General features: G+C 44.2%; 1 protein-coding gene across 1 annotated transcript; it reads left to right on the forward strand.

The window, feature by feature from the left end:
* Positions 1-22,022: 22,022 nt before the first annotated feature.
* Positions 22,023-24,242, forward strand: LOC136482090 (heavy metal-associated isoprenylated plant protein 9-like). The gene is made up of 3 exons (XM_066479340.1): positions 22,023-22,162; positions 22,301-22,514; positions 23,561-24,242. The coding sequence occupies exons 1-3, from the start codon at positions 22,133-22,135 to the stop codon at positions 23,992-23,994; spliced, it is 678 nt and encodes a 225-aa protein (XP_066335437.1). The 5' UTR covers positions 22,023-22,132; the 3' UTR covers positions 23,995-24,242.
* The last annotated feature ends 760 nt before the right edge of the window (positions 24,243-25,002 follow it).

Here is a 25,002-nt window from a genome sequence, read left to right on the forward strand (position 1 = left end):
TGCTATGCTTGCAGAAAAGGAATTGCAGGGGCGTGAACAACAGGGCAAGAGCAAGGTTAGCACCAGCACATACACGCCACGCTCGGCACCATCTTTGGGGCTGACCAAGCCAACCACTTTTAGGGCGCCTCCACCAACGAGCAAGCGACCAGCAGCCTCTAGAGTTTCCACTACACCTAAGGCACCTCCCACACGACCTTCAGATTCAGGTAAAAATTCTTTGCAGGTGCCTACCAAGAGTTCCACATCCGTTGCATCGACGGGACGCACTTCGGGTATTCAGTGCCACCGCTGCCATGGCATTGGACATGTGCAGAAGGACTGCCCAAGTCAGCGGGCATATATTGCTACAGAAGATGGTTACATCAGCACCTCTGACATTAAGGATGAAGAAGACCAAGATGCAGATGAGGATGACGGCGAAGTCCTTGGTGATGAGGCCACGGCGTCCTATAGGAGCATCATTGTACAGCGGGTGCTTAGCTCACAAGTCCAGCAACCTGAGAAGCTACAACGCCATAACTTGTTCCATATTTTCTTCGTCATCAGTGACCGTCGAGCATGTGTCATTATTGATGGAGGTAGCTACAACAATTTGGTGAGTTCTGATTTGGTCAAGAAGCTTGGCTTGACCACACGCACACACCCACGTCCATACCATATTCAGTGGCTAAATGATTCTGGTAAAGCGAAGGTAACACAAACTTGCAGAGTTTCATTTTCCATTGGTTCTTATGCTGATTCTGTTGATTGTGATGTGGTACCTATGCAAGCTTGTTCACTCTTATTGGGTCATCCTTGGGAACATGATAATGATGCTACACACCATGGTAGAAGTAATAAATACACTTTTGTGCATAAAGGAAAGAAAATTACTTTGGTACCTTTGACCCCTGCTTAAATTGTACAAGCTGATAGAGAATGCGCTGCTAGTTTCAATGATGTTCAATCTGAAAATCAGCAAGTTGCTAATTCTATTTTCCCACCTAAAAAGGATAAGTCTACATCTATTTCTAAGGCTGAGGGGATTAAATTGAAGGGTGGTGTTATGCTTGCAACAAAATGTGACTTTGTAGAAATTTCTGATGATGATATTTGCTATGCTTTGGTATGCAAACGAGCTATGTTTTCGCTTGATGATATTGTTAGTTCGGTACCTCCTGCTGTCACTAACCTTTTGCAGGAGTATGAGGACATTCTTCTAGCTGAGATACCCCCGGGGCTGCCACCTATGAGAGGGATAGAGCATCAAATCGATTTGATTCTAGGAGCGACCTTGCCCAACCGAGCTGCCTATCGAACCAATCCTGAGGAGACTAAGGAAATTTAGCGGCAAGTCCAAGATCTTTTGGACCGAGGGTATGTACGTGAAAGCCTTAGTCCTTGTGCTGTTCCTGTACTTTTAGTTCCTAAGAAAGATGGAACTTGGCGTATGTGTGTTGATTGTAGAGCCATCAATAATATTACTATTCGGTATCGTCATCCTATTCCTAGGCTAGACGACATGCTTGATGAGTTGTGTGGTTCTATAATTTTCACTAAGATTGACTTGCGAAGTGGCTACCACCAGATTAGAATGAAACTTGGAGATGAATGGAAAACTGTGTTTAAAACCAAATTCGGGTTGTATGAGTGGTTAGTTATGCCTTTTGGTTTGACAAATGCACCTAGCACTTTCATGCGCTTAATGAATGAGGTTTTAAGAGCTTTTATTGGTCATTTTGTGGTAGTTTACTTTGATGATATATTAATTTACAGCAAGTCTTTTGATGAACATATGGATCACTTACGTGCTGTTTTTAATGCTTTACGTGATGCACGTTTATTTGGTAACCTTGAGAAGTGCATCTTTTGCACAGATCGAGTTTCTTTTCTTGGCTATGTTGTAACTCCACAGGGAATTGAGGTGGACGAGATGAAAATTGAAGCCATAAAGAGCTGGCCAGTTCCCCAAACCATCACACAGGTGAGGAGTTTTCTTGGTCTTGCAGGATTCTACCACCGCTTTGTCAAAGATTTCAGCACCATTGCTGCCCCGTTGCATGAGTTGACAAAGAAAGGAGTGGTGTTCCATTGGGGAAAGGCACATGAGGAGTCCTTTAACACTTTGAAGGACAAGCTTACACACGCACCATTGTTGCAACTTCCAAACTTTGGTAAGACTTTTGAGCTAGAATGTGATGCTAGTGGAGTTGGCATTGGAGGTGTTTTGATGCAAGATGGTAAACCCATTGCTTACTTTAGTGAAAAATTGCATGGCCCTGTTCTTAATTATTCCACGTATGATAAGGAATTGTATGCACTTGTTCGTTCTTTAGAGACATGGCGTTATTATTTGTGGCCTAAAGAATTTGTTATTCATTCTGATCATGAATCGCTTAAGTACCTTCGTTCTCAAAATAATCTAAATCGTAGGCATGCTAAATGGGTTGAATTTATTGAATCTTTTCCTTATATTATCAAACACAAGAAAGGGAAGGATAATGTGATTGCTGATGCTTTGTCTAGAAGATATACATTGCTATCCCAACTTGATTGCTGGATTTTTGGTCTTCAATCCATTAAAGAACAATATGCGCTTGATCCTAATTTTAAGGATGTGTTGCTTAATTGTAGAGAGGGACGCACATGGAATAAGTTTATGATCAGTGATGGGTTTTTGTTTAGAGCTAACCGCCTATGCATTCCAGTTGGTTCCGTTCGTCTTTTGTTGTTGCAGGAGGAACATGGAGGCGGATTGATGGAACATTTTGGTGCCAAGAAGATGGAGGAGGTGCTGTCCACACACTTCTTTTGGCCAAGGATGAGGCGAGATGTAGAGCGGTACGTGGCTCGGTGTGCCACATGTCAAAAAGCTAAGTCGCGGTAGAATCCACATGGTTTGTATATGCCTCTTCCTGTTCCTTCTACTCCTTGGGCTGATATATCTATGGATTTTGTGTTGGGTTTGCCAAGGACTAAGAGGGGGAGGGATAGTATTTTTGTGGTGGTTGATCGTTTTTCTAAGATGGCACATTTTATTCCTTGTCATAAGAGTGACGATGCTGTTCATATTGCTGACCTTTTCTTTCAAGAAATCGTTCGCTTGCATGGTATGCCTTCTACTATTGTTTCAGATCGCAATGCAAAATTCTTGAGTCATTTTTGGCGCACGTTGTGGAATAAATTGGGGACCAAGCTGCTGTTTTCTACAACATGTCATCCCCAAACTGATGGGCAAACTGAGGTTGTGAATCGAACATTGTCCACCATGTTGAGAGCCATTTTGAAGTGCAATTTGAAGATGTGGGAAGAGTATTTGCCGCATGTGGAGTTTACATATAACAGGGCGGAGCATTCCACCACCAAGGTAAGTCCTTTTCAGGTAGTGTATGGTTTTAACCCCCGTGCTCCTATTGATCTTTTGCCTTTACCTACCACTGAGAGAATACATAGTGATGCTAGAGAGCGTGCTGATTTTATTCGTAAGTTGCACGAAACAACTAAAGCAAATATTGAAAGAATGAATGAAAAGTATAGAATTGCTGGTAGTAAAGGTAGAAAAGAGATTAAACTTGAACCGGGTGATTTGGTTTGGTTACATTTGAGAAAAGATAGATTTCCTGAGCTGTGTAAGTCTAAATTAATGCCAAGAGCAGCTGGTCCTTATAAGATCATTGAGAGAATAAATGATAATGCCTACAAACTTGAATTGCCACCGAGTTCGGGGTTAGTCCCACCTTTAACATTGCAGATTTGAAACCTTATTTGGGAGAAGAAGATGAGCTTGAGTCGAGGATGACTCCAATTCAAGAGGGGGAGGATGATGAGGACATCACTTCTTCAGAGGTACCCGCTGATCCTCCAACCGTCATGCAAGGTCCAATAACCCGGGCTCGAAAGCGACAACTCAATTTAGAGGTGAGCTCGTTCTTAAGCGATACTTTTCATACTTTTGAGAATAGACTACTACCTAATAATGTTATCTTGCTTAGGAACATTGGAGAGGGTCATGAAGGACTTAGAGGAAGTGGTGGAGGTGATGATGACCACCAAGGACGTCCAACACAAGCCGGAGGCCTAGTCCAACAAGAATTCGAGTCTGCCTCGGCCTCCAGGACCAGTCTTCCTTAAACTGGTCACGCAGGACGCATCTGGACTCCGTTTTTTATGATCCACATATGGATGGAAAGCTAATTTGATAAGGAAGCCAATCCAAGTGGTGTCACATCAAAATCTGTTCGGACTCAACGGGAATGGTCGAAACAAGTCAGCATCCAGAATCTGCCAGGGTGCTGCGACACCGTCTCTTGGTCTGTTGGACCATGTATCGAGTTTGGGCCCATTAGGGGCGCATCCAGGGGTCTTGCAAGACCCTAGAGTCTTCATAAACAGCCACCGGCCCTCCATTAGGGTTTGGGTTTTGCTTAGATTATTCTGTCAAGAACAGTTTCGCCGTTCATCGGTTTGTGAGACCCCAACTTCATGAGATAATCATTCATCTGCAATTTGGTTGCGTTCTTTCTTATTCTTGCTTGTGTTCTTTGTTGCACAGGCAAGGATTAGCCTTCTTGGCGAGGTCAACCTAGTCTGTGACTTGGTTGATAACCAGAGGAGCTGTGGTGCTAAGGTTGCAGGGTTCGATCTTTCGATCTAAAGCCGGATTGGTGTGTCATTCTCCGCCACAACGATAGTTACCATCACCTGATGGAAGATCGGGATCCCTGTCTCCATTAGAGACCAATCTAATTAAAGTCAAAGCCATTGTGGCAGAACCTCCTAAGGAATCGGGCCCACATGCACCTATCGTTGTCTTAACAGACCTCGGATAGCGTACACGAGTTCCCAATAACTCAACAGGTCTGTCGGGTGTCCTCGGGAAACCCAAATCATCCACGTTTCTCTTTTCAAACAGGATCCCGATCACAGTCATTGCAGATTACAACAGTTTATTCAAATATATACCAGAGTAAAAGATAGCGGAAGTCTTAAGATAACATAGTTACAAACTAGTTGTTTTCAAACTTACAATACCAAAAGTGTCATACAACCATAGTAGCGGGATAATATTACATTAACTTTATTTATCATACAAACTAGTGCCTTGTCCAAAGGCCATTCATCATTCCTCATCATCGTTGACTTCAAACACAGACATGCAGCAGGGACCAAAACAAGCCTGCGCATGTGACTCACCTGCAATAAGGGTTAACAAACCCTGAGTACAAAGGTACTCAACAAGACTAACCCGACGTAACAGGGTGTAAGACTTTAGAGGTGCAGGGGTTTGGGGCAAGGTAAGGATGTAGCAAGATTCAAAAGTTCTTTGCCAAAAGCTTACTATTCTTCATTCTATTTTCAAGTTTTACCACTAAGTCCTCTTTGTTCATTATCTCAACCAAATATACATTTCCTTTTCCATTACTTAGCCTTAAGTTTTAAATCTCGGGACGAGATTTCTTTAAGGGGGAAGGGTTGTAACACCTCTGGTGTTTTGACCTAATACTAAAATTTGACATGTCATCATGTGCATTGCAAAGCATTCATATAGTATAAAGTTTTGAATGCATTCACTAAATAAGGTTTATTTCATAATGTTGTTATTTCATGTGATGTGTTTCAAAAACCCTAAATACAGATCATGACCACAAGGGTTAAATTTCATGTGATCATGTGAGGTCATATGTCCTTTGACTCAAATAATCCTAATGGGCCATGTTACTGGTCAAAAATCAAAATCTAAGTGAAAGGAAGACAAATCAAATTTGAATTCATATTCAAATTATATAAGTCCTTTTTGCCCCTTTTTACTAATTCAAAATCCATGAGGAATTTGGGGTTGAGGCAAAAAGCAAAGTTGGAGATTATTTTATAAAGATCAACTTTGGTATTCAAAGTTTTTCAAGTTTACATACAAAATTTGGAGTAATTTTGAAATGATTCAAATGCTCAAATGCACCCCAAATTCAAATTTCAAAATGGAGGCAGAATTTGAAAATGTTCCTAGAAGCAAAGTTGTAGAGTTTGAAAAATTGAACAACTTTCATTTTTGGAGATTTTCAACTTCTTTAGAAAATTTCTGAGTAATTTGAGAAATGAATGCAGTGGCAGTTCTGTAATTATTTCAAAAATTCACCTCCACCTCTCTGCTTGCCGCCGGCGCCACGCGGAGGTCACCGCCGATCGGGTTTCACCGCTTTCACGCGCAGTGACACGCCCAAACCTCCGTGGTGAGTTCACCTATGTGTTGTCATCACCGTACGCCCTCCATCTTGCTATAAATAGGAGTACGTCGTCGTCAATCAGAGTTTTCTGTCGACTGTTCGCCGCCGGTGACATTGCCGCGATCGTCCAATTCATCCTCGTCGGACCACCTCAGGCCAATTGCGTTGGCCAGCAGCTCTGCCTCACCTTGCCGCTCATTCCTGACCTGCTCGCCTCGCTTCTAGCCGATCAGCACCACCGTGCGATGTCATCTTCTTCGGAGCCGGCCGAAGCTCCGCCGCGACCCACCTCACCGTGGCCAGGGCGATTCAGTACGTCTCCGCCTACACCAAGTACATCATCGTGATCACGGTGAGCTCCTGAGCGTGATGCTCACTCTTCTTTTGACTCTACTGCACCGTAGCACTAGCTACATCAACCGCCGTCGGGTCCGAGCCGCCATGGCCGGAGTAGAGTTCTATCCGATGTGCCCTTTGTTGTTCTGAGGATTGGGATAGATTCGCGACATGGTGTAGATCATGTAGGTGCAGTCCGTCTCACCGGAGAGTCACCACTGGTGCGTTTTGTGGCCGGTCAGTGAGGGTAGCGCCGCCGTGGTTGCTTGAGTCACTGACAGTGGGGTCAGCCTGTCAGTGCGAGTGAGGAAGAAGAACAGTGCTGATTTTTATTTTCTGAATTTGTGAATAATGCTAAAACTTTGGGAATTTGTAGGAAATTCATGATAGCTCCAAAAATTTTGAAATTTTGTGTGTAGCTTCTATACATGTTTTAGTATGATTTAAAAATTTGAAACTTGAAATTTGAATAAATTTTTAATGCTCAAATATTCAGTCCATTAATTGAAAAATGCAATTTCCATGATTTTTGTAGGTCACTGTGTAATTCCAAAAATCATGAAATTTATTTTGGTACACTAATTTGTCATGGGGAATCTTACATAAAATTTTTAGGCCATTTGGAACAAGTTCATTTTTGGGCTTAATTCCAAATTAATTCAAAAATAAATAAAGACAAACCCTAAGTGTTTGATTAGTGTTGGATCTTGTTTTGGTCATGTTTTGTGACTAGTAGGGTTCCAAGATCCATTAGGTCAAGTCACATGTGTGGTTCTTAATGATAGGGTTACAGGTTGGTTTTGTTGGCTTGCAACTGTACCGCGAAATAAAATCTTTTGCGGGTGTTTTTACATTTCATGTGCCGTGAAAGCATCATGTTTACATTATCATCATGTTAAAGCATATGTTATCATTTTGTGTAGAACCCGAGAACGAAACGATTCTAGTTGAGCAAGTTCTGGAAGAATCCCCGGTTGTCACGGGATTTGATAATTGTGGTACTAATCCGGAACCGGAAATCGTCAACGAAGGCAAGCCCCGGTTTATGCATTAAGCCCTTACCTTGTTTACTTTGAAAAGTTTATCACCTATGTTACTTATTGCATTAAGTTGTTTAATTCAAATGTTACCTACTTGATGCATTACCTACCTTGATAATTGTTTACCATCCTTGATGATGTTTTCATGTATAAAGGCGTAGTGTGCTTAGTATGCTTTATGGTAGGCTTTCAAAGTAAAAGTTTCAATACAATCAAAGATGGCATACTGGCCAAAGAAAGAAAGAATGTAGAATGAATTAGAGACTAGTCGGATGACTTATCTTGAATGTTGGGTAATGTTACCGACTATGTCGCTTAAAGGCCACTCATTGTGGATCTTCTGAACGAGACACTTTGTAGTACTGGTCACATACTCCGGTAAGCCTACTTCGGCTAATCCGATACTAAGACGAATGCCCATGCACTGGGAGTGGAGAGATGGTGGGAGTAGCGTGTACCCTCGTGGCTAGAATGTGGCCGGATTTGAGGTGTGCTGTGCTCTCGGGTGGCGTGGAGACGGCTTAGTATAGGAAGATCCGATAGCGAGGTTGATATATGCAAGATTAAGTTCTACATATGTCGTGTGATATGGAATCCCCAGCTGGGACTTGAATCAATTCGAATTGCCGGTGCTCCGTGGATATGGAGACTCGATTCATTACAGAAGCAATGTAGTACTGGTGAATTACTAAAATATGAGAATAAGAATGGAATGAGAAGGAATGGAATATGGGAAATGTATATTTAGTTGAGATAATGAACAAAGAGGACTTAGTGGTAAAACTTGAAAATAGAATGAAGAATAGTAAGCTTTTGGCAAAGAACTTTTGAATCTTGCTACATCCTTACCTTGCCCCAAACCCCTGCACCTCTAAAGTCTTACACCCCGTTACGTCGGGTTAGTCTTGTTGAGTACCTTTGTACTCAGGGTTTGTTAACCCTTGTTGCAGGTGAGTCACATGCGCAGGCTTGTTTTGGTCCCTGCTGCATGTTTGTGTTTGAAGTCAACGACGATGAGGAATGATGAATGGCCTTTGGACAAGGCACTAGTTTGTATGATAAATAAAGTTAATGTAATATTATCCCGCTACTATGGTTGTATGACACTTTTGGTATTGTAAGTTTGAAAACAACTAGTTTGTAACTATGTTATCTTAAGACTTCTGCTATCTTTTACTCTAGTATATATTTGAATAAACTGTTGTAATCTGCAATGACTGTGATCGGGATCCTGTTTGAAAAGAGAAACATGGATGATTTGGGTTTCCCGAGGACACCCGACAGACCTGTTGAGTTGTTGGGAAATCGTGTACGCTATCCGAGGTCTATTAAGACAACGATAGGTGCATGTGGGCCCGATTCCTTAGGAGGTTCTGCCACAGCCATCCTCGATATGGGACCTCCTCGAGCGTTAAGAGACGCCCAGAAGCTCATGGGATGTCTGGCTTCCTTAAGTTGGTTTATCTCTAGACTGGGCGAGAAGGGTGTAACAGCCTAGTGTTAAGCTTTACATTTGGCACTTGCATTTCATGATCACAAGCATCATCCAAGCATTCATGAACATGAGCATATGAAATTTCATCTCATTCTAATACATTGTCACATGAAATGTTGATTTATATATATGCTTATGCTTGCAATCATGTATGCCAAATGTATGAGATGGTTGTGAGATCATGAAAATACCTTAGACACATCTAGGATGGTAAATGTAACAATGTTTGTATTCATGACATAGGACAATTTTGCTTCTAAGTGTTGGTTTCATTTGAAATGTCATTTTCATGATACTAGTTTGACCAAAGTTGAACAACAGATTAGATTATTTGCATGGCTGTGTGACCTAAATAAAAGTTGTAGTACTTGACTAGAGTAACAGATTTTATTTTTGGGTCAAGGTCTAATTCAGTGCATAGCATGCTCAAAAATAGCTCCAAAGTAGCAAGGAAATGTTGTTTTGGGACTTGCAAAATTTTGTCATAATGTTGTTTATAGTTTCAATGTACCCCACTTGGGACCATTGTAACTAGATAACCATTACGAATTAGGGGATGCTTCCTAAAGCAAAGTTGTAGATGGCATGTAGCTCTACAACTTTCCTTATTGGAGTTTTTGCAATGGATGAACAGATTAGGAGTTATGGGATCACAAAGTCACGCTGTCAGTCGTCTACGGCCGGCCTGAAGCGGCGCCGCGCGTGCAAGCTAGTGGCCGACCAGCCACAGGCCATGGCCGCCGGCTGGTGGCCGTACACTGGCGTTGGCCTGGCCAGTCAGGCCAGAGCGAGCACATAAGCATCGCGCCCCTACTGCTTACTCCACTCGCCCGCTCTCACTTCCTTCCTCTCGCTCTACCTCGCCAAAGCTCCACACCGAGCTTGCTGTGTGCCGCCATAGCTTCGCCATAGCCGCTCACCACCGATGTAGCCTTGCCGACCGATTTGTCTCAACCACAGCTGCTCCACCATCACCTTCACCTCCTCAAGCCACCAGCATCACCTATCGACCCTGGGTATTGTGGCATTTAGCCTCGCCGCAGCCGCCATCGTCATCGGAGTGCCACTATGCTCGTGGATCACTGTGGCCCGACCGTTCCACCGCACCACATGCCTCCATCTCCTTTGGTCTAGCACCATGCTAGAGTCTAGATGCTTAGGACGGAGCTAGGAGTGACTCCACCGCTTGACTACGCTGGAACGAGTCGCCGCTCCACGCGCGGCCGCCGAGGCCGCCGTGGCACTCAGGCTCGCCGCCATCGAGTTGGTTCACCGTCTCCCTCCTTTCTCTTGCGCCTTAGGTCGAGTAACCCTAGACCTAGCTAGTGGCATAACAGAGACCCACCTTTTGCCACCATTTAGCTAGAACAATGAGAGCACCGCTATGCTTCGTGCGTCGCCGCACGGCCATGCACGCGGCCAAGCTCATCGACGCCACCTCGAACACTCACATGCACCATGTAGCTTCACTAGGTCACTAGGATGGAGTAGCCATCCTCGCCTGAGTGTGCCATAGTCAAAGATGGCTGGCGTACCACCACCAGACCTCCGCCATCCACCATGGGCGCCGTCGAGCTTGCTCTGGCGAGCCACCGAACCAACTAAGCCTACGAGTCGATGCATAGGGGTGAGAAGAGTGCAGTGGTGAAGACGCTACCACCGGAGACCTCGTCGTCGACGAGTTCTCACCGGTCAGCGCCATCCCCTGTCTTGGTCTCGCTGATGGGTGGGTCCAGTTGATCGTGGGTCCCAGCTGTCAGCCTATGTGGTGTTTTGATTTTCTGATTTATTTTTCCATATTTGAATGCATGTTTCAAAAATTCATATCTAGAGCTAGGAGTGTCCAATTTTTGTGAACCAAATTTTGTTGGATTCCTTATGAAGTGTAGTATTAGATAAAAATATGAAATGCACTGTTTCTGGTATTTTCCTGGGAGAATAAAATGTAGCTAGATAAGTGCTTTTAAAGTAGTTTATATCTTGTAAATTGCATAACTTGAGCTAGGAAGGTGATAAAATTGTGATTCCAATTTTATTGATATTGTGTTGACATGATCTAGCTAGGAAAAATATTAACCTACAGTAAGGATACTTAAAATATGGTCTTCCTATTTAATCCTAATTAATTGCTAGTTTGTAGTGAAATTAATTGGGGTAAAAATACATAACATATGATCATGCAAATTTTTGCATAGTATTCTTATTCTAGGAGGAAAGTAAGAAAAATATTAAATATGTTACTTGACACTTTTCACTGTGCTAAACTATTTTTGCTACAATAAGCCTATATAACTTGTCATTTTTGTAAAGGTAGTTATACTTATCCAAATGGCTTGAAATTTGTACAGTAGAATATTGAGGTCATTGGTAGGCTACTGTAATTTTCTAAGAATTTATTAAGCATTAAAATAATTATCCTTTAAATCACCTTAGTATCTAAGGAAATTAATAAATGAATATAAATAAATTATTTATGTTTAACCATAATGTTTTCTATGGTGCTTATGATGCATATGATCTATTGATGTTATTAGTTAGGCTTAGAAGTATTTGTTTATAGGCAACTAGTTAATTACTGCTTTATAATTCAACTAGATGGCTGCATGTATAGTTTCGGTTGTGATGATAATTTTGTGATGATAATGATCTTTTCTGTAAAGATGGTTAATAACAAAATTGTATATAACTTACTTATATACCTTGTGTTAAATTTTCATAGTCATAGGCCTTATGGTTTAAGAATTATGGCGGTTAGAAGTCTGCTGTCAGAAATGCTTGCTCTTTGGACAGATCAGAATGATTGATTGTTTGACCTAGATAACTGCTGAATCACATTATGATGATTAAAATAAAGTTGTAGGCAATTTTATAAGCTTTCCAGAATGTCCACTACCATATTATTTCGATGTGTATAACTCCAGTTATGGTCAAAACAAGTGGTTGTTGTCTTGTAGTCCAGAAAATTGCTTAGATGAGAATTTGTTTAGTTACTAGAGAAGAGATATGCACCTACTCGTTAAAATAAGATGCAATTATTATCACTTTAATGCAATGTTGTTGAAAACACTTATGAGGATGCATTCATCACATCATATCATATTATACATGTCATCATATATGCATTCCTGATATCTTATTTCATACTCATGCATATAGGATCGTCCGAAGAGATAACTATTTTGGAGTTCAACAACGAAAAAGAGGAGGATCAGCAGGAGAAGCCTTAGGCCACAGCTCTAGGAGAAGAAGAACAAACTCTCAAGGACCTCCCTAAGTGCCTGGATCATCGGCCAACCTCTTTTCTCAAAGGCAAGCCCTGGAGCATTCTAAGTCTCCCATGTTTTACAAAATATCACTTGAGTCCTTTTATGTTTGATGAATTAGGTTTAAGAGTTGATTGGAAACACTTGATGCATAGAACTACCTTGTCTAGTTACATATACCTTTAACCCTATGTAGGTCTAGGATTGAATTTATGCTTAGCTAAGCTTAGACCGGTAGAAGTCGGGTGATTTCCTGTCACCTACGAAATATAGATGGATACCAAAGCACGGTTGGCTATATTTTCTATCACGAAAAAAAACCATGGGGTAATGTAAATGGAGGCCAGGTGGAGTCTATGTGTAGGTTGACTCGTGTGATTCCATATGTGCTGGTTAAGGACCGTACCATTGTTGGCACTTCTTACAAGATTGAACGCATGCCTCTTACTTAGCTAGCCAGATAACTCGTTCTGACCACAAAGCTGAGTACCTCAACTCAGGTTGGGCCCTATTCTATAAAAGTGCACACTCTCAATGGTAGTAAGGATGTGCGGGGAGCCAGACATGAGCCCAAGGGCAGGGTAGTCCTGATCATCCTGGCAGTTGGTTGTCCTTGATTGTGCGGCATTGATCGAACCCGCGAAATGTGTACCTAAGTTGTACCAAAGGTGACCTAAGGTGACCGTTGATCTAGTCTGCCTAGGTTTGTATTAGGAATAAATTGCCAGCTGGTTGAAATCGATTCGAATTGTCGTCTCTCCCGGATAGTGAGAAACTTGGCTAGTCCCAACATCGTAGTAACTATGTTATGGAATATGATGGTTCAGATGAACATGGAATTACTACACTGGCTATGGTTACTATTGTATGCTACTAAATGATATACCACATGCTTGGCACAGGTTAATTACTAATCTAGAGATGAATAGCTATAATTAACTTGATGACCGAATGATAATTGTACAACTGAATTAGTCGCTTTTTATGCAAAATATTGTCAAGCTACCTCCACTTATAAAGCCTTGCATAATCCTTGGAGTCACTTTATTTTTGGTTTATGATGGGTAAGTCTAGCTGAGTACCTTCTCATACTCAAGGTTTTATTCCCATTGTTGCAGATGGTACAGTTTATCACAGCTATTGCAAGAACTGCTTCTGTCCCATCGTGGACGAGGAGTGAGCCCTGGGCAGGCATCTCTTATTAATCCTTCTTATATGCTTTTGTGGGAGTGTGATCGTGGGCTGGCACTATGTTTAAACAATGATGGCAGACGTTCATTTCAAACTTTTAATTTGCTTCTGCTACTATTTTACTCAAACTTGGTTTGTAATAACCTAAATTCATACTCTGGTGAATGAACTGTATTTCTAAACCTTATGTCACGTGTGACATGTATGTTGAATCATGTACGATCTTGGCTATATGTTGATGGTTCATCGAGACCCTTCGTGGTACTCGACGGACTACCAGGTTTATATGGGCTCAAGTATGATAGTGCGACCGCTTGTGGGCTGCCATTGTACTTGTGCTCTTATAAATTGGTTGGTTCTACTACAAAGGGACTCCCCCTCTACAAACTCTTACGCAAGAAGCTAGACTAGCGATGGACTCTAGAGGCTCAAAAGTTTTCGACCATATCAAGGACTTCCTCACCAAACCCCCTGTTCTGGTGGCCCCTCATGAAGAAGAGCCTCTACTCCTATATGTCGCAGCTACTACCCAGGTTGTCAACGTGGCTATAGTTGTAGAGAGAAAGGAAGAAGGCCACATTCAGACCATTCAGCGACCGATATACTTCCTTAGTCAAATATTGGCCGAGAGCAAAACTCGCTACCCGCACATCCAAAAGATACTCTATAGAGTGTACTTGGCAAAGAAGAAGTTGGTTCACTACTTCAATGCGCACCCAATTACCATGGTCACCTCCTTTCCGCTAGGAGAGATCATCAACAATCGGGACGTGATCGGACAGAGAGATAAATGGGCCCTGGAACTTATGGCATATGGCATCACGTATCTGCCACGCACGTCCATAAAATCATAGGCTCTGGCAGACTTTGTTACCAAATGGATAGAAGCACACATTGAACTGGCCACAGTTGACCTAGAGGACTAGAGCATGTACTTCGATGGCCTTTGATGCTACAAGGAGCGGGAGCGGGAGTTGTCTTGGTATCCCCTAATGGGAATAGAATGAGGTACGTACTCTATTTAAATTTTGAGGGTGCTACCAATAACATAGCAGAGTACGAGGCCCTGCTCCATGGGCTATGAACCGCAGTCACCCTTAGAGTCAAAAGACTTGTCGCCTCAGGAGACTATGAACTTGTCATCGGGCAAGTAATGAAAGCCTCAGCGTGCCTTGACCACAAGATGGAAGCCTATTGCACTAAGGTCAGAAAACTTGAGGCAAAGTTCTATGAACTCGAGCTATGCCACATCCCTCAAAGGGACAATGAGGACGCTGACAGCCTTGCTAGAATCAGTTCAACTCAAGATGTACATGCCCTAGGCAGCGTGTTCCCCGGCGAGCTCACAAGACCATCGGCACGTTGGGAAGTCGAAACTCAACCTCCCCTCGAGCCGAGCGTGCTCACCATCTCAAAGGCCATAGGCTCTAACCCAGACTAGGCATAGGAACTCATCGACTATCTGTGACATGGCATCCTTCCTATCAATAGGGATGAAGCCGATTGAGTACGTCGAAGAGCCAAATCCTATGTTATATTGGATGATGAAATCCATCATAAAAGCACGAGCAGAATCTTGCTATGGTGCATACTCATGGAAGATGGGATAAAGCTCTTGCAAGATATACACTTGGGGGCTTGTGGCCAGTATGCAGCACCAAACACGTTGGTGGGTGAAGCTTTTCGATAAGGGTTTTATTGTCCCACTACGATCAAAGACGCACAACATATCATGAGGACTTGCGAAGGATGTCAGTACTTTGCTAAGCAAAAACACGTCCTTTCTCAAGAACTCCAAATGATCCCAATCACATGGCCCTTCACCATCTGGAGACTCGACCTTGTCATGAAACTCCCACCTGCCCCCGGGGGCTTCAACCACTTGTTTGTCTTGATCGACAAGTTCGCCAAGTGGATCGAAGCCAAACCTATAGCTACAGCTAGCTCGGATGCAGCGGTCGAGTTCATCAAGGAGGTTATAAACTGGTATGGGGTCATGAACACGATAATCACTGATAATAGCACCCAGTTCATAGGGAGTGCTTTTGTCAACTTCTATGACGAACAATAGATCAACGTAAGATGGGCTGCAATGGCCCACCCAAAGACCAATGGTCAGGTAGAAAGGGCGAATGGATGCATCCTTCGGGGCCTCAAACCCTGAATTTTCAAGAAACTAAAAAAGTTCAAGGGTAGATGGGTCTAGGAACTCTAGCCAGTACTGTGGGGCCTATAGACCACTCCTACCAGGCCGAAGGGGTTCACCCCCTTTTTCCTTATCTACGGTGCAGACGCGGTACTACCCGAGTAGATCGGCTATGCCTCTCCTCGCATTCGCGCCTATGATGAGGACACAACAGAGGAAGCCTTATAGGATTCCATCGATAGGCTCAATGAGCACCGTGGAACGACACTCGTTCGCTTCGCAAGATATCAGCAACAGCTGTGTAAGTACCATAGCAAGCACATTCAGCCGCTAAACTAAATGAAAGGCGATCTAGTTCTGCACCGCGAGTAGACAACCAAGGGGAAAAACAAGTTCACACCTCCTTGGGAAGGACCGTTTATCATGGCCGAAGTTCTAAGGTTGGGAACATATAAGCTAGCAAACATAAAAGGTCAAGTCTACACGAACGCCTAGAACGTTGACTTGTTGCGGCAGTTCTACGTGTAAGAAAGCAGCCCTATACTAGGGCCCGATTCACGGGTGGTGTGACCACCAACCCGCAATAAAGATAGTATGCTCCAATAAAAAAGACAATCAGTACATCCCCGGGCTTAAACTAAGCACCCCAGAAAATCACACTGATCTGCCGAGGCACTCGGGGGCTACCCGATCAAAAAGTTTCCAAGAGTATACCACATTCGGGTGAGTCATGTTAAGGTCTCTAGTCAATCACCATGATACGTTATGCTAACCTATTGCGGTGATCCGCAGGCTACAACTAACACTACAAGAGTCATGAAGCCATTACTCAAGGGAACACAAAACATAAAGTGCAAAAGTCTTTATTCTAAGGCTAACGTAGTTTATACATAACGAGGAGCGGAGCGGATTACATCCTCCACTCTCTCAAATTCGGCAATGGTGCCTGCCACGTCCCTAAACTCCATGGCCAGCGCACCGACTTCGTCAGGTTCTTCCACTGGTGGAAACCTGATTGCCATGTCACGAAGGTCCTCGCCGCTTTGGAGTGTAGCGGCCGCCAATGCCAACGCAGCCCCACGACGAACCTGTGCCGAATTACTTTGGTAAACCACCTCAGGACATTGTCGAGGCGCTCCTCTATGCTCACCCCCACTGGCGAGAGCACGCCAATAACACCACCACATGCCTCTAGCAAGGCAGCATGATGGTCCCAAAATTGACCCGCCCTAACCGCCGCTGCAGAAGAGTCAGCCATAGTAGCGTCACGGTCATGCTCCACCTCCATCACCTGCTCGGTTAGAACGGTGTTGGCATCATGAAGCCTCGCTACCTTGCCGTGGGCAGCAGCCAGTTGCTCTTAGACGGCTAGGAAGCATAATCAGAGCAACCGTTCATCAAATGAAGACATCTCCAGAAGGGTGAACAGGGAATCTCACCGGGAACTTACCAAGAAGGTGCGCCTAGGCTTTGGCATGGGATGCCACGACGGTGGTCACTTCCTGCTCCAACCTAGCCGTCGCTTCTTGTATGGCCTCCAACTACGCTCGGAGACGGCTTGCTTCATCCCCATCCATCGTGACTACCGGCGGAGCTACGGCTTCCACCGCCGCAACACCGCCCGGTGATTCAGGAGGACTCACGTCGTCAAGCATAGGAAGCCTAGAAGAACACCCAGTGAGAAGAAGCACAAAGCCCCATGTTCACCTAATTCGGGTCGGTTTAGGGACTTACCCGATTAAAGCAGGACGGATGGGTGGATAGCGCTCACCTGCCGCGCTGTCTAGCAACCTCTATCCTCGAGCTCCCCACGCTCTCCATCAGATTTGATCTAAGGGGATAGAGACGGAGGAAGATGAAGAAATAAAGAAAGGGAGGTAAGCTCAATAGTGCGTAGATAAAATTATGCCCATTTATGCCTCCCCCTTCTTTATATAAGCAGGAACCGGCGCACGGATGGCATCCTAACCACACACGCTTGTGCATGGGAAAATGAGCAGTCAACATCGATGCTCTGGCTTCTAGTAAGCAAACTCACCCTCAGATCCCGACGGTCCGTCTTTAATACACCCTCACCCGAGCCGGTGCAGGCGAGTTGTCTGACACTCAGATTGGGTACTCGACGGCTCACCCCTTTCAGCACGAGTAAGCGGTAGCGATTCACTCACTATTGACCGTACCCCTCTAGAGTCAGGGGGTATTCGGGAGGGTCACCAGTCTAACTCTAAAACCTCTGACACTCGGTGTCATGTAAATCTCCCAATACTCGGACGAGCTCGAAGTACCTTATTTCAGCGGATGTGTGCCCCTTTGGGGGAAACCGGAAAACTGGTTGGCCCATGGCTGTAACCAAAGTACGAGCTCCTAGAATCTAGAAAAAGAGTTTTATGATGTGCCCCCGCTGGTCTGGCTTTGTCCTGCCGCTTCCTTTCAGTGAAGTGGACGTTCACTTGTTCTACCTGTTATCAGCTCGAAGAGTAATGCACGCAACTACCGACAACTGCTCAAGCGTTCGTTGCTCGCCCATAGTGGTGCCCGCACCGAGACACTGTTATAATGGCCTTAGGGCTCTAGGACAACATGCTCACTCTTCCACTAACGAGGTTCACAAAATTCGTATCACGTCGCTTGACATATCTCGAAGAAAAACGTGACACCCTTAGTGGTCAAATGACCTGCGACAGGTCACCCTAAAAATCAACTAGCTTAGTGACGCATGGGCGATGGAGGTGCACCTACCCCATCCTCATTATTATTTTACGACTAGGACTTAATTATGCGCAACCACTATTTACACGCCGAAATACGTCGGGAACTAACGTCTCGAGTACAGCGGTATTTCTACCCTAACATGGCATCTACGGTGTCCTGGAAGCTAAGCTTCTGGTTATCGGGTACACCACCCGAACGCGCCGTTAACAACATCCCGAGGGCTACGCCCAGGAAACTACGTTTCCCGATATGGGGTGAACAACCAAGCCAGGCACTTACATCTGCCAGGGGACAACGTTCCTTGATGTACGGTATACCACCGCCGCACTCGATGCTTGAAGAAGATTCTTGCTACCTGAGAAATGCTCTTGGTACTCGAACGACAACATATTAGAGTATTCGCCACAAGGACAAACGACGAACCCGCAAGTATGTAGTAAATAAAGATAACTTTTTAAGAACTCACCACCAAAGATAAACATGAACCTTATACTCCAAGTTGTACTTGGTTTGTTGAGGTACAAGTGTAGAGGAGCCGGCAACTCCGGCACTCCTTCCGCTAAGTGTATAAGGGGCACCGTGTACACAAGTGGAGGTAGCTGACAGCTCCGGTACTTCTCCAACTCTTCTCTCACTCACTCCTTATTCTATTTCTAGCTAGAAGCTAAGGTAGGAGTGTAGCTCTTCTTCTCTTGCTTGATTTGAGTGTGTTGAGTGAGGGGGTCTCCCCTCCTTTTATAGTCCTTAGGTCGGTTTGGGGGAATATTCCCCGGATACACCCCGCACCATCCTCTACGCTATTCAATGTACCGCCATGACGAAGCTAGGCCCGGACGGCAACCACAGTGGTGTGGCCGCACCATGGGTGCACCCGTATCCTGGTTGGCCCGCCACGCCACCGCCTTCATTGGTGGATCACTGGATGGGCATGGAGTGTGTTCTCGTGGGTTTGGGGCCCAGGTGTGCAACATAGGTGGCCTTCTCTTCTTTTCCTTTGTTTGCTTTGGTCCAAATGAAGAAATGGTTTTCTTTTACGGTTTTATTGGGCCCTTCTTAGTGCATTTCCATATTTGTCTTCTGCAAATGCACAATTCACCAAAACCTATGAAAATCATTAGTTTAAAGCCCTTTTACTAGGTTTGCTTTTCATTTGGATAGATTTTATGTAAAAGTTGGCGGGTGAAATTATGAGTTAAGTACCGCCAACAATTGCCCAAACAATCGCTATTATCGTGACATAACTTAAATTGCCTCTACAAAACACATGTTAGTCACAATAATCTTATGTTGTCATTAATCACCGAAACCCACTAGGGGCCTAAATGCTTTCAGCAATCATTAACCAAGACGGATATCTTAAGATGGCCGCCTCAAAAAATAATTGATTAACCGAGACGGTTGGCTTATGGTGCCTGCCTCGGTTTACCCGCCTCGGTTAATCCATTAACGAAGGCGGTTGTCGTAAGGCAACTGCCTTAGTTAACGTGGCGGGCGCATTATGCGGCCTGCCTCCGTTAATGATTAACTGAGGCGGGCAACCACCCTACCCACCTCAGAGCTACAAAGCCAAACACCGCGTAAAAGTTTTTCTGTAGTAGCGACAGTCTCTACTGATCCAAGCCAAGCACTGCAACCGGAGAAGATCTTGGGCAGTAGGCTGATTCAGCGAGGAGCTCACACTTAGCAAGTGGTAGTTCAGTGCACTGCCTAGGCTGACACGATGGCGACGAGTACCGATCGATATAGGAATATAGGTTTATACATACATCGATATATTGATTCTCGTCACCCACCTGACTAATTAGGCCCTGTCACAGTTTCCACAGACGCTCCTAAAATTCCTGTCACATCAAATATTTAGATACATGTATGAAGTATTAAATATAGATTAATTACGAAACTAATTACACAACTTGCGACTAATTTGTGAGACAAATCTTTTAAGCCTAATTAGTCCATGATTTGACAACGCGGTGCTACAGTAAACATTTGCTAATGACAGCTTAATTAGCCTTAAAAATCGTCTCACAAATTAGCCTCTATCTATATAATTGGTTTTGTAATTAATCTATATTTAATGTTCTTTATTAATATATAAATATTCGATGTGACATGAATTTTAGAAACGACTAAAGAACCAAAAACCCTCTTAACCTAAGCAATATCTGACGTTCGAGATCCCAATGAAAAGAAACCTGCATACACTGCATAAGAAAAGAACTAGACCTTATACTTTCCAGCAAATCGGTGTCAGGTAGGCCGAGGTTGATGAGTCATCGTGAAGTGGATTCTTAACAGGTCAAGAACAAATGAAAGCAAAAGGGCCAGCAAAACACTCCAAACTCCCACTCAACAGACCCATGTGACGCTGCATCCATCTCTCTCTCTCGGATGCAGGATGCAATGGATGTCACCTTTTCCAAAATATATCTCGACCTTTTCGCTCTCGTAGGGATGTTAACCCTTACTAAAATTTAGCTACTAAACTTTAGTCACTTTAGTACTAAACTATAAAAAAAACACTAAAAAAGAACTAGTTTAGTCACATTAGTCACTCAAGAGTAGTTAAAAGTAGGCTAAAGTGCCCAATGGACAAGGGTTGTCCCTCGTTATTGCTGGCCCCCACCCTGATTTGGGTATTCATTAGGGATAGTTTGGTCTTTGTTGAATTATTTTAATGACCTTTAGTCACTTTTAGTCGCTAGAACCAAACAGGGGTAACTAAAATTTAATCATTGGTTTTAATAGCTAAATTTTAGTTATGGGCAACAAACAAGACCTTTGATAACAATTAATTATTCCGTAGCAGTTGTCCTGATTATTTAGGAATTTAAAAGAGAAATAAAGAAGGTATCTCGCTGGTCAGAAAAAAAGTAGCATCGGTGTCCACTTTACATATGTATACATATATATTAGGCATTCACTTCATGCTGAAGTATCTCACTCTCACGACATTTACTGGGTTTGCATTACAATCCGATCATTTTACAGGTGTACTTTGTAGAAGTTATCTTGGACCGTTGAGCGACTACTAATCCTTGAAAAATTGGAGAAAAGGAACCATTTCCATCGAGCTTTTTCAGGCGCTATCCTTAAGTGGTAATTCAGTAATTCTATAGGTCAGCAGCTTCAGTATGACTGAAATTTGCTCCCAGAAGCGACATAATTTGTCGAATAAGCATGCACGGACTCGTGGCACTGCCTTGCCATACGGCTTCTAGTTACGTTCTCTGGTTAACAAGTCAGAATCTGAGAGATCTTCAGTTTGACAGTTATGTTCTAGAACAATGAACCATGCTAATTAATTCTGGTGCTATAAAAAAAGAGAGAAACAGTAGAGGTTGTTGTCCTAATCGTAAGCTTAGTTTGCTTGGATCTATACAAATACAGTACTCTTTTGCAAAGGGGTGAGTATTCAGTCAGTGGGTGGTTCGATCAGGTCATCAGGCTGCACGCGTGAATGCATGTGCTTGGCAATCAGCGAGACTCTATTTTAAGAGCACACTGATTGCTGCAGCCTAGGAAGGATCGTCTAAGCTAGCTATCTATATATTTTGTCTCCACCGTTTGTGAGTCCTAGTAGAACAGAGGAGCAGCTCCTGTCCACTGCTCACATACTCTCCTGATTGAGGGCAAGGCATTTTCGTGCTCGATCGATCTCATTGCCACTTGATTGGACAAATTATTAGCTACTCATTATCTCCCTCCTGCTCCTTCGTGATACCTACCGTGCACAATTGTTCAGCATGATCACCATGGGAGAGGAAGTTAAGAAGGTAAATGCTGCTAATACTATGGCCTAATTAATTTGAAATTATTCGTTAAGTGAGCTTGGCTCATTGTTAGATCGATCTGTCAAACTTATAAGTCTGCAGCCAATGGATCCCTTCATCGCATAAATCTTGGATGTGCAGGTGGAGGAGGTGAAGGTGAACGATGAGACGAAGGAAGAAGCACCAGCAGCCGCACTGGAAGCAGAGAAGCAGGAAGCGGCAGCTGCACCAGGAGGTGACGAGAAGGCTGCCAGTAACGAGCCCCCTCCGCCGCCACCCCCTGTCATCCTCGGCATCGACCTTCACTGCACCGGTTGCTCCAATAAGATCACGAGATGCATCCTCAGATGCAAAGGTAACTAACATTTTCGTTTTCCTACTCATCACTTTTCGCTTTCCGTTCTGCGCTTCAAAATAGATCGCAATCACTATTAAAGAAACAATTTTTATAGGCAACCACTGTTATAGAAACAATTTTTATAGGCGTCCCTCTTTTTGGATACGGCTGTGAAAATCAATCTTCAAAAGTATAGATGGACTTTCCAACGTTCAGAGATGGTTGAGATCACCAATCGCCTATATACGAATACAATTTACATACGCAGTAGAGCTTCCAACCTCTTCTAAAAAGTCACATGTACAATGGCACGATACTTCAAAATTTTAGGTCACGAGCCACCATAGTCAGAGCTTATCCTTCCACTCGCTGCGCACGCCTCCCCCTCCACTCATTTTATCTCCCCCTCTCCCTCTTTCTCTCAACATTATTTGCACCTACCATCCTCTCTTCCTTATCTCCACATGTAGACAAAAAAAAACATGGTGAAAGTCGGCCACATCTCTGCCACCACCGCGAGCTGGTCTAGTGGGCACCATGTGTGGACTAGAACAGAGGCACTACGTCCCTGCCCTCGACGCACGTACGCTGGCCCTTGCGGGCATAGACGCTACGTCTTTGGTCCTTACAACGCAACCCTAGTAGCATATGTGCAGGCACAGAGTCCCGTCCCTAGTGGTGTAACGTGGCTACCTTGCCGTGTGTCTACTTGTGGGCAACAAGTGTGGACAGCGTAGGGAACGGTTGGCAATAAGAGTGCGTGGCGAGTAGGGTCACCACGGGGCACGACGGGCGAATGGGGTTGGCACAAGGACTAGCATGCACTCGATTTCTTTAGAAAAACTTAATTAATTTGCAAAGGCGGTCTAGTTTATAACTGCCCCTGCAAATCAAATTTCTAGTGGCGGTTGGCTGGCTGTCACGGTAGATCCTTAATTTTCACTTTTTATCGTTACTAAAGACAGATTGTTACTGTATTATTTAATTAAAATTAAGTAAAGAATCTTTGAAAGTTCTGATCTAACTAAATGCTAGAAAGCTGATTTTTACTGGCTGACATGTAGGAGTGGAAGGCGTGGAGATGGACATGGCGAAGAACATGGTCACAGTAAAGGGGATTGTAAATCCATATGACATCTGTGATCGCCTCCGCAAGAGGACCATGCGGAATGCCATAGTCATATCCCCACCACCGCCGCGTCCTCCTACGGAGGCAGATGTAGCCGCTTCCCCCAAGGAGGAGCCAGTCATCGTCCATTCACAAGTGAATGAGGTGACAACAGTGGAGCTCCTCATCAACATGCATTGTGAAGCATGCGCACAACAACTGCATAAGAAGACACTCAAGATGAGAGGTGTCCAGAGCGCTGAAGCTAACCATGACACAGGCAAGCTCAACGTTACCGGAACCATGACACAAGAAGCCGAAGACAGAGGTGGTGGCCATGGATGGATTTGCGGACGAAGAAATGATAAAGCCGATGATGTACTGGACTAACCCGTACAAATACTACTACAATCTACAGGCGGATGGGGAGGCGGTAATGGCAAGGATGATGCCCATAGTGCACCCATATCCCAAGCCCATGATGCCGTGCAAGACTCCGGTTCCACCTCCCCCACCATCGCCCATGCCATTGGCACCTCCGATGTATCACTACTACAATTACGACATGGTGGAGCTACAACTACCGACGCCACAGTACTTCAGTGATGAGAACCCCAATGCTTGTGTCATCTCATAGCTGCGCTAATGGTCATATGGATGCAATAGAACGATCAAGGATGGATGGCATCTTGCATTTATCCTATCAACTATACTAGCTTCAATAAAGGTCAACCCCACCTTTTCCAAAATTGCAATATTGCCATGATTTATGATATGAACCCGCAAGGGTTTGTGGTCGATCTTTCGATGAGAGGCGTGAGATCACTCGATTTGGTGGATGGAGATGACGTTCACGGCCCGACTACAGCCTTCCAAGACCGTGCCTTAGCAACCGATACACCACCTCCAAAAGCCGTCACGATCTTGTGGAGCGCGACAACCAGCCACTAGGGCTCCCGTCCTGCAAGCAATCGAAGAACTAGCAAGAACAAGGAAATAAGCACTGAATTTGCAAGATGAAATTGAAAGCCTCAAACTGAATCTTATTATGAGTGGGGTTCCGAAGACAAGGAGACGGGCGGCTGGATCAGCACGTGCGCCTACAAGCAAGTAGCAAAGGCTAAACTTGATCTAAACAAAACCCAAGAGTTCCTGGTGGCGGCTAAGGGGTATATGACGTGTGGAGGACGACCACAAGAGAGTTTGGGTCGTGCTCCAACCCTAGGACGCGTCCCTACTGGACTCTAAACGATACAAGCCCATTGGGCTAACTTAAGGTGGCGCAGCACCCTGGACAGAATAGACCTCTCGGTGATTTTTGGACTGTTGACGCCGTTTCTGAGCAGGTATGAGTACGAGGTCAGATCCGTATGAAAGTAGACTTTATTAGCTTTCCAA

This window comes from Miscanthus floridulus, chromosome 9, assembly GCF_019320115.1.
Source record: "Miscanthus floridulus cultivar M001 chromosome 9, ASM1932011v1, whole genome shotgun sequence".
Classification (NCBI taxonomy): domain Eukaryota; kingdom Viridiplantae; phylum Streptophyta; class Magnoliopsida; order Poales; family Poaceae; genus Miscanthus; species Miscanthus floridulus.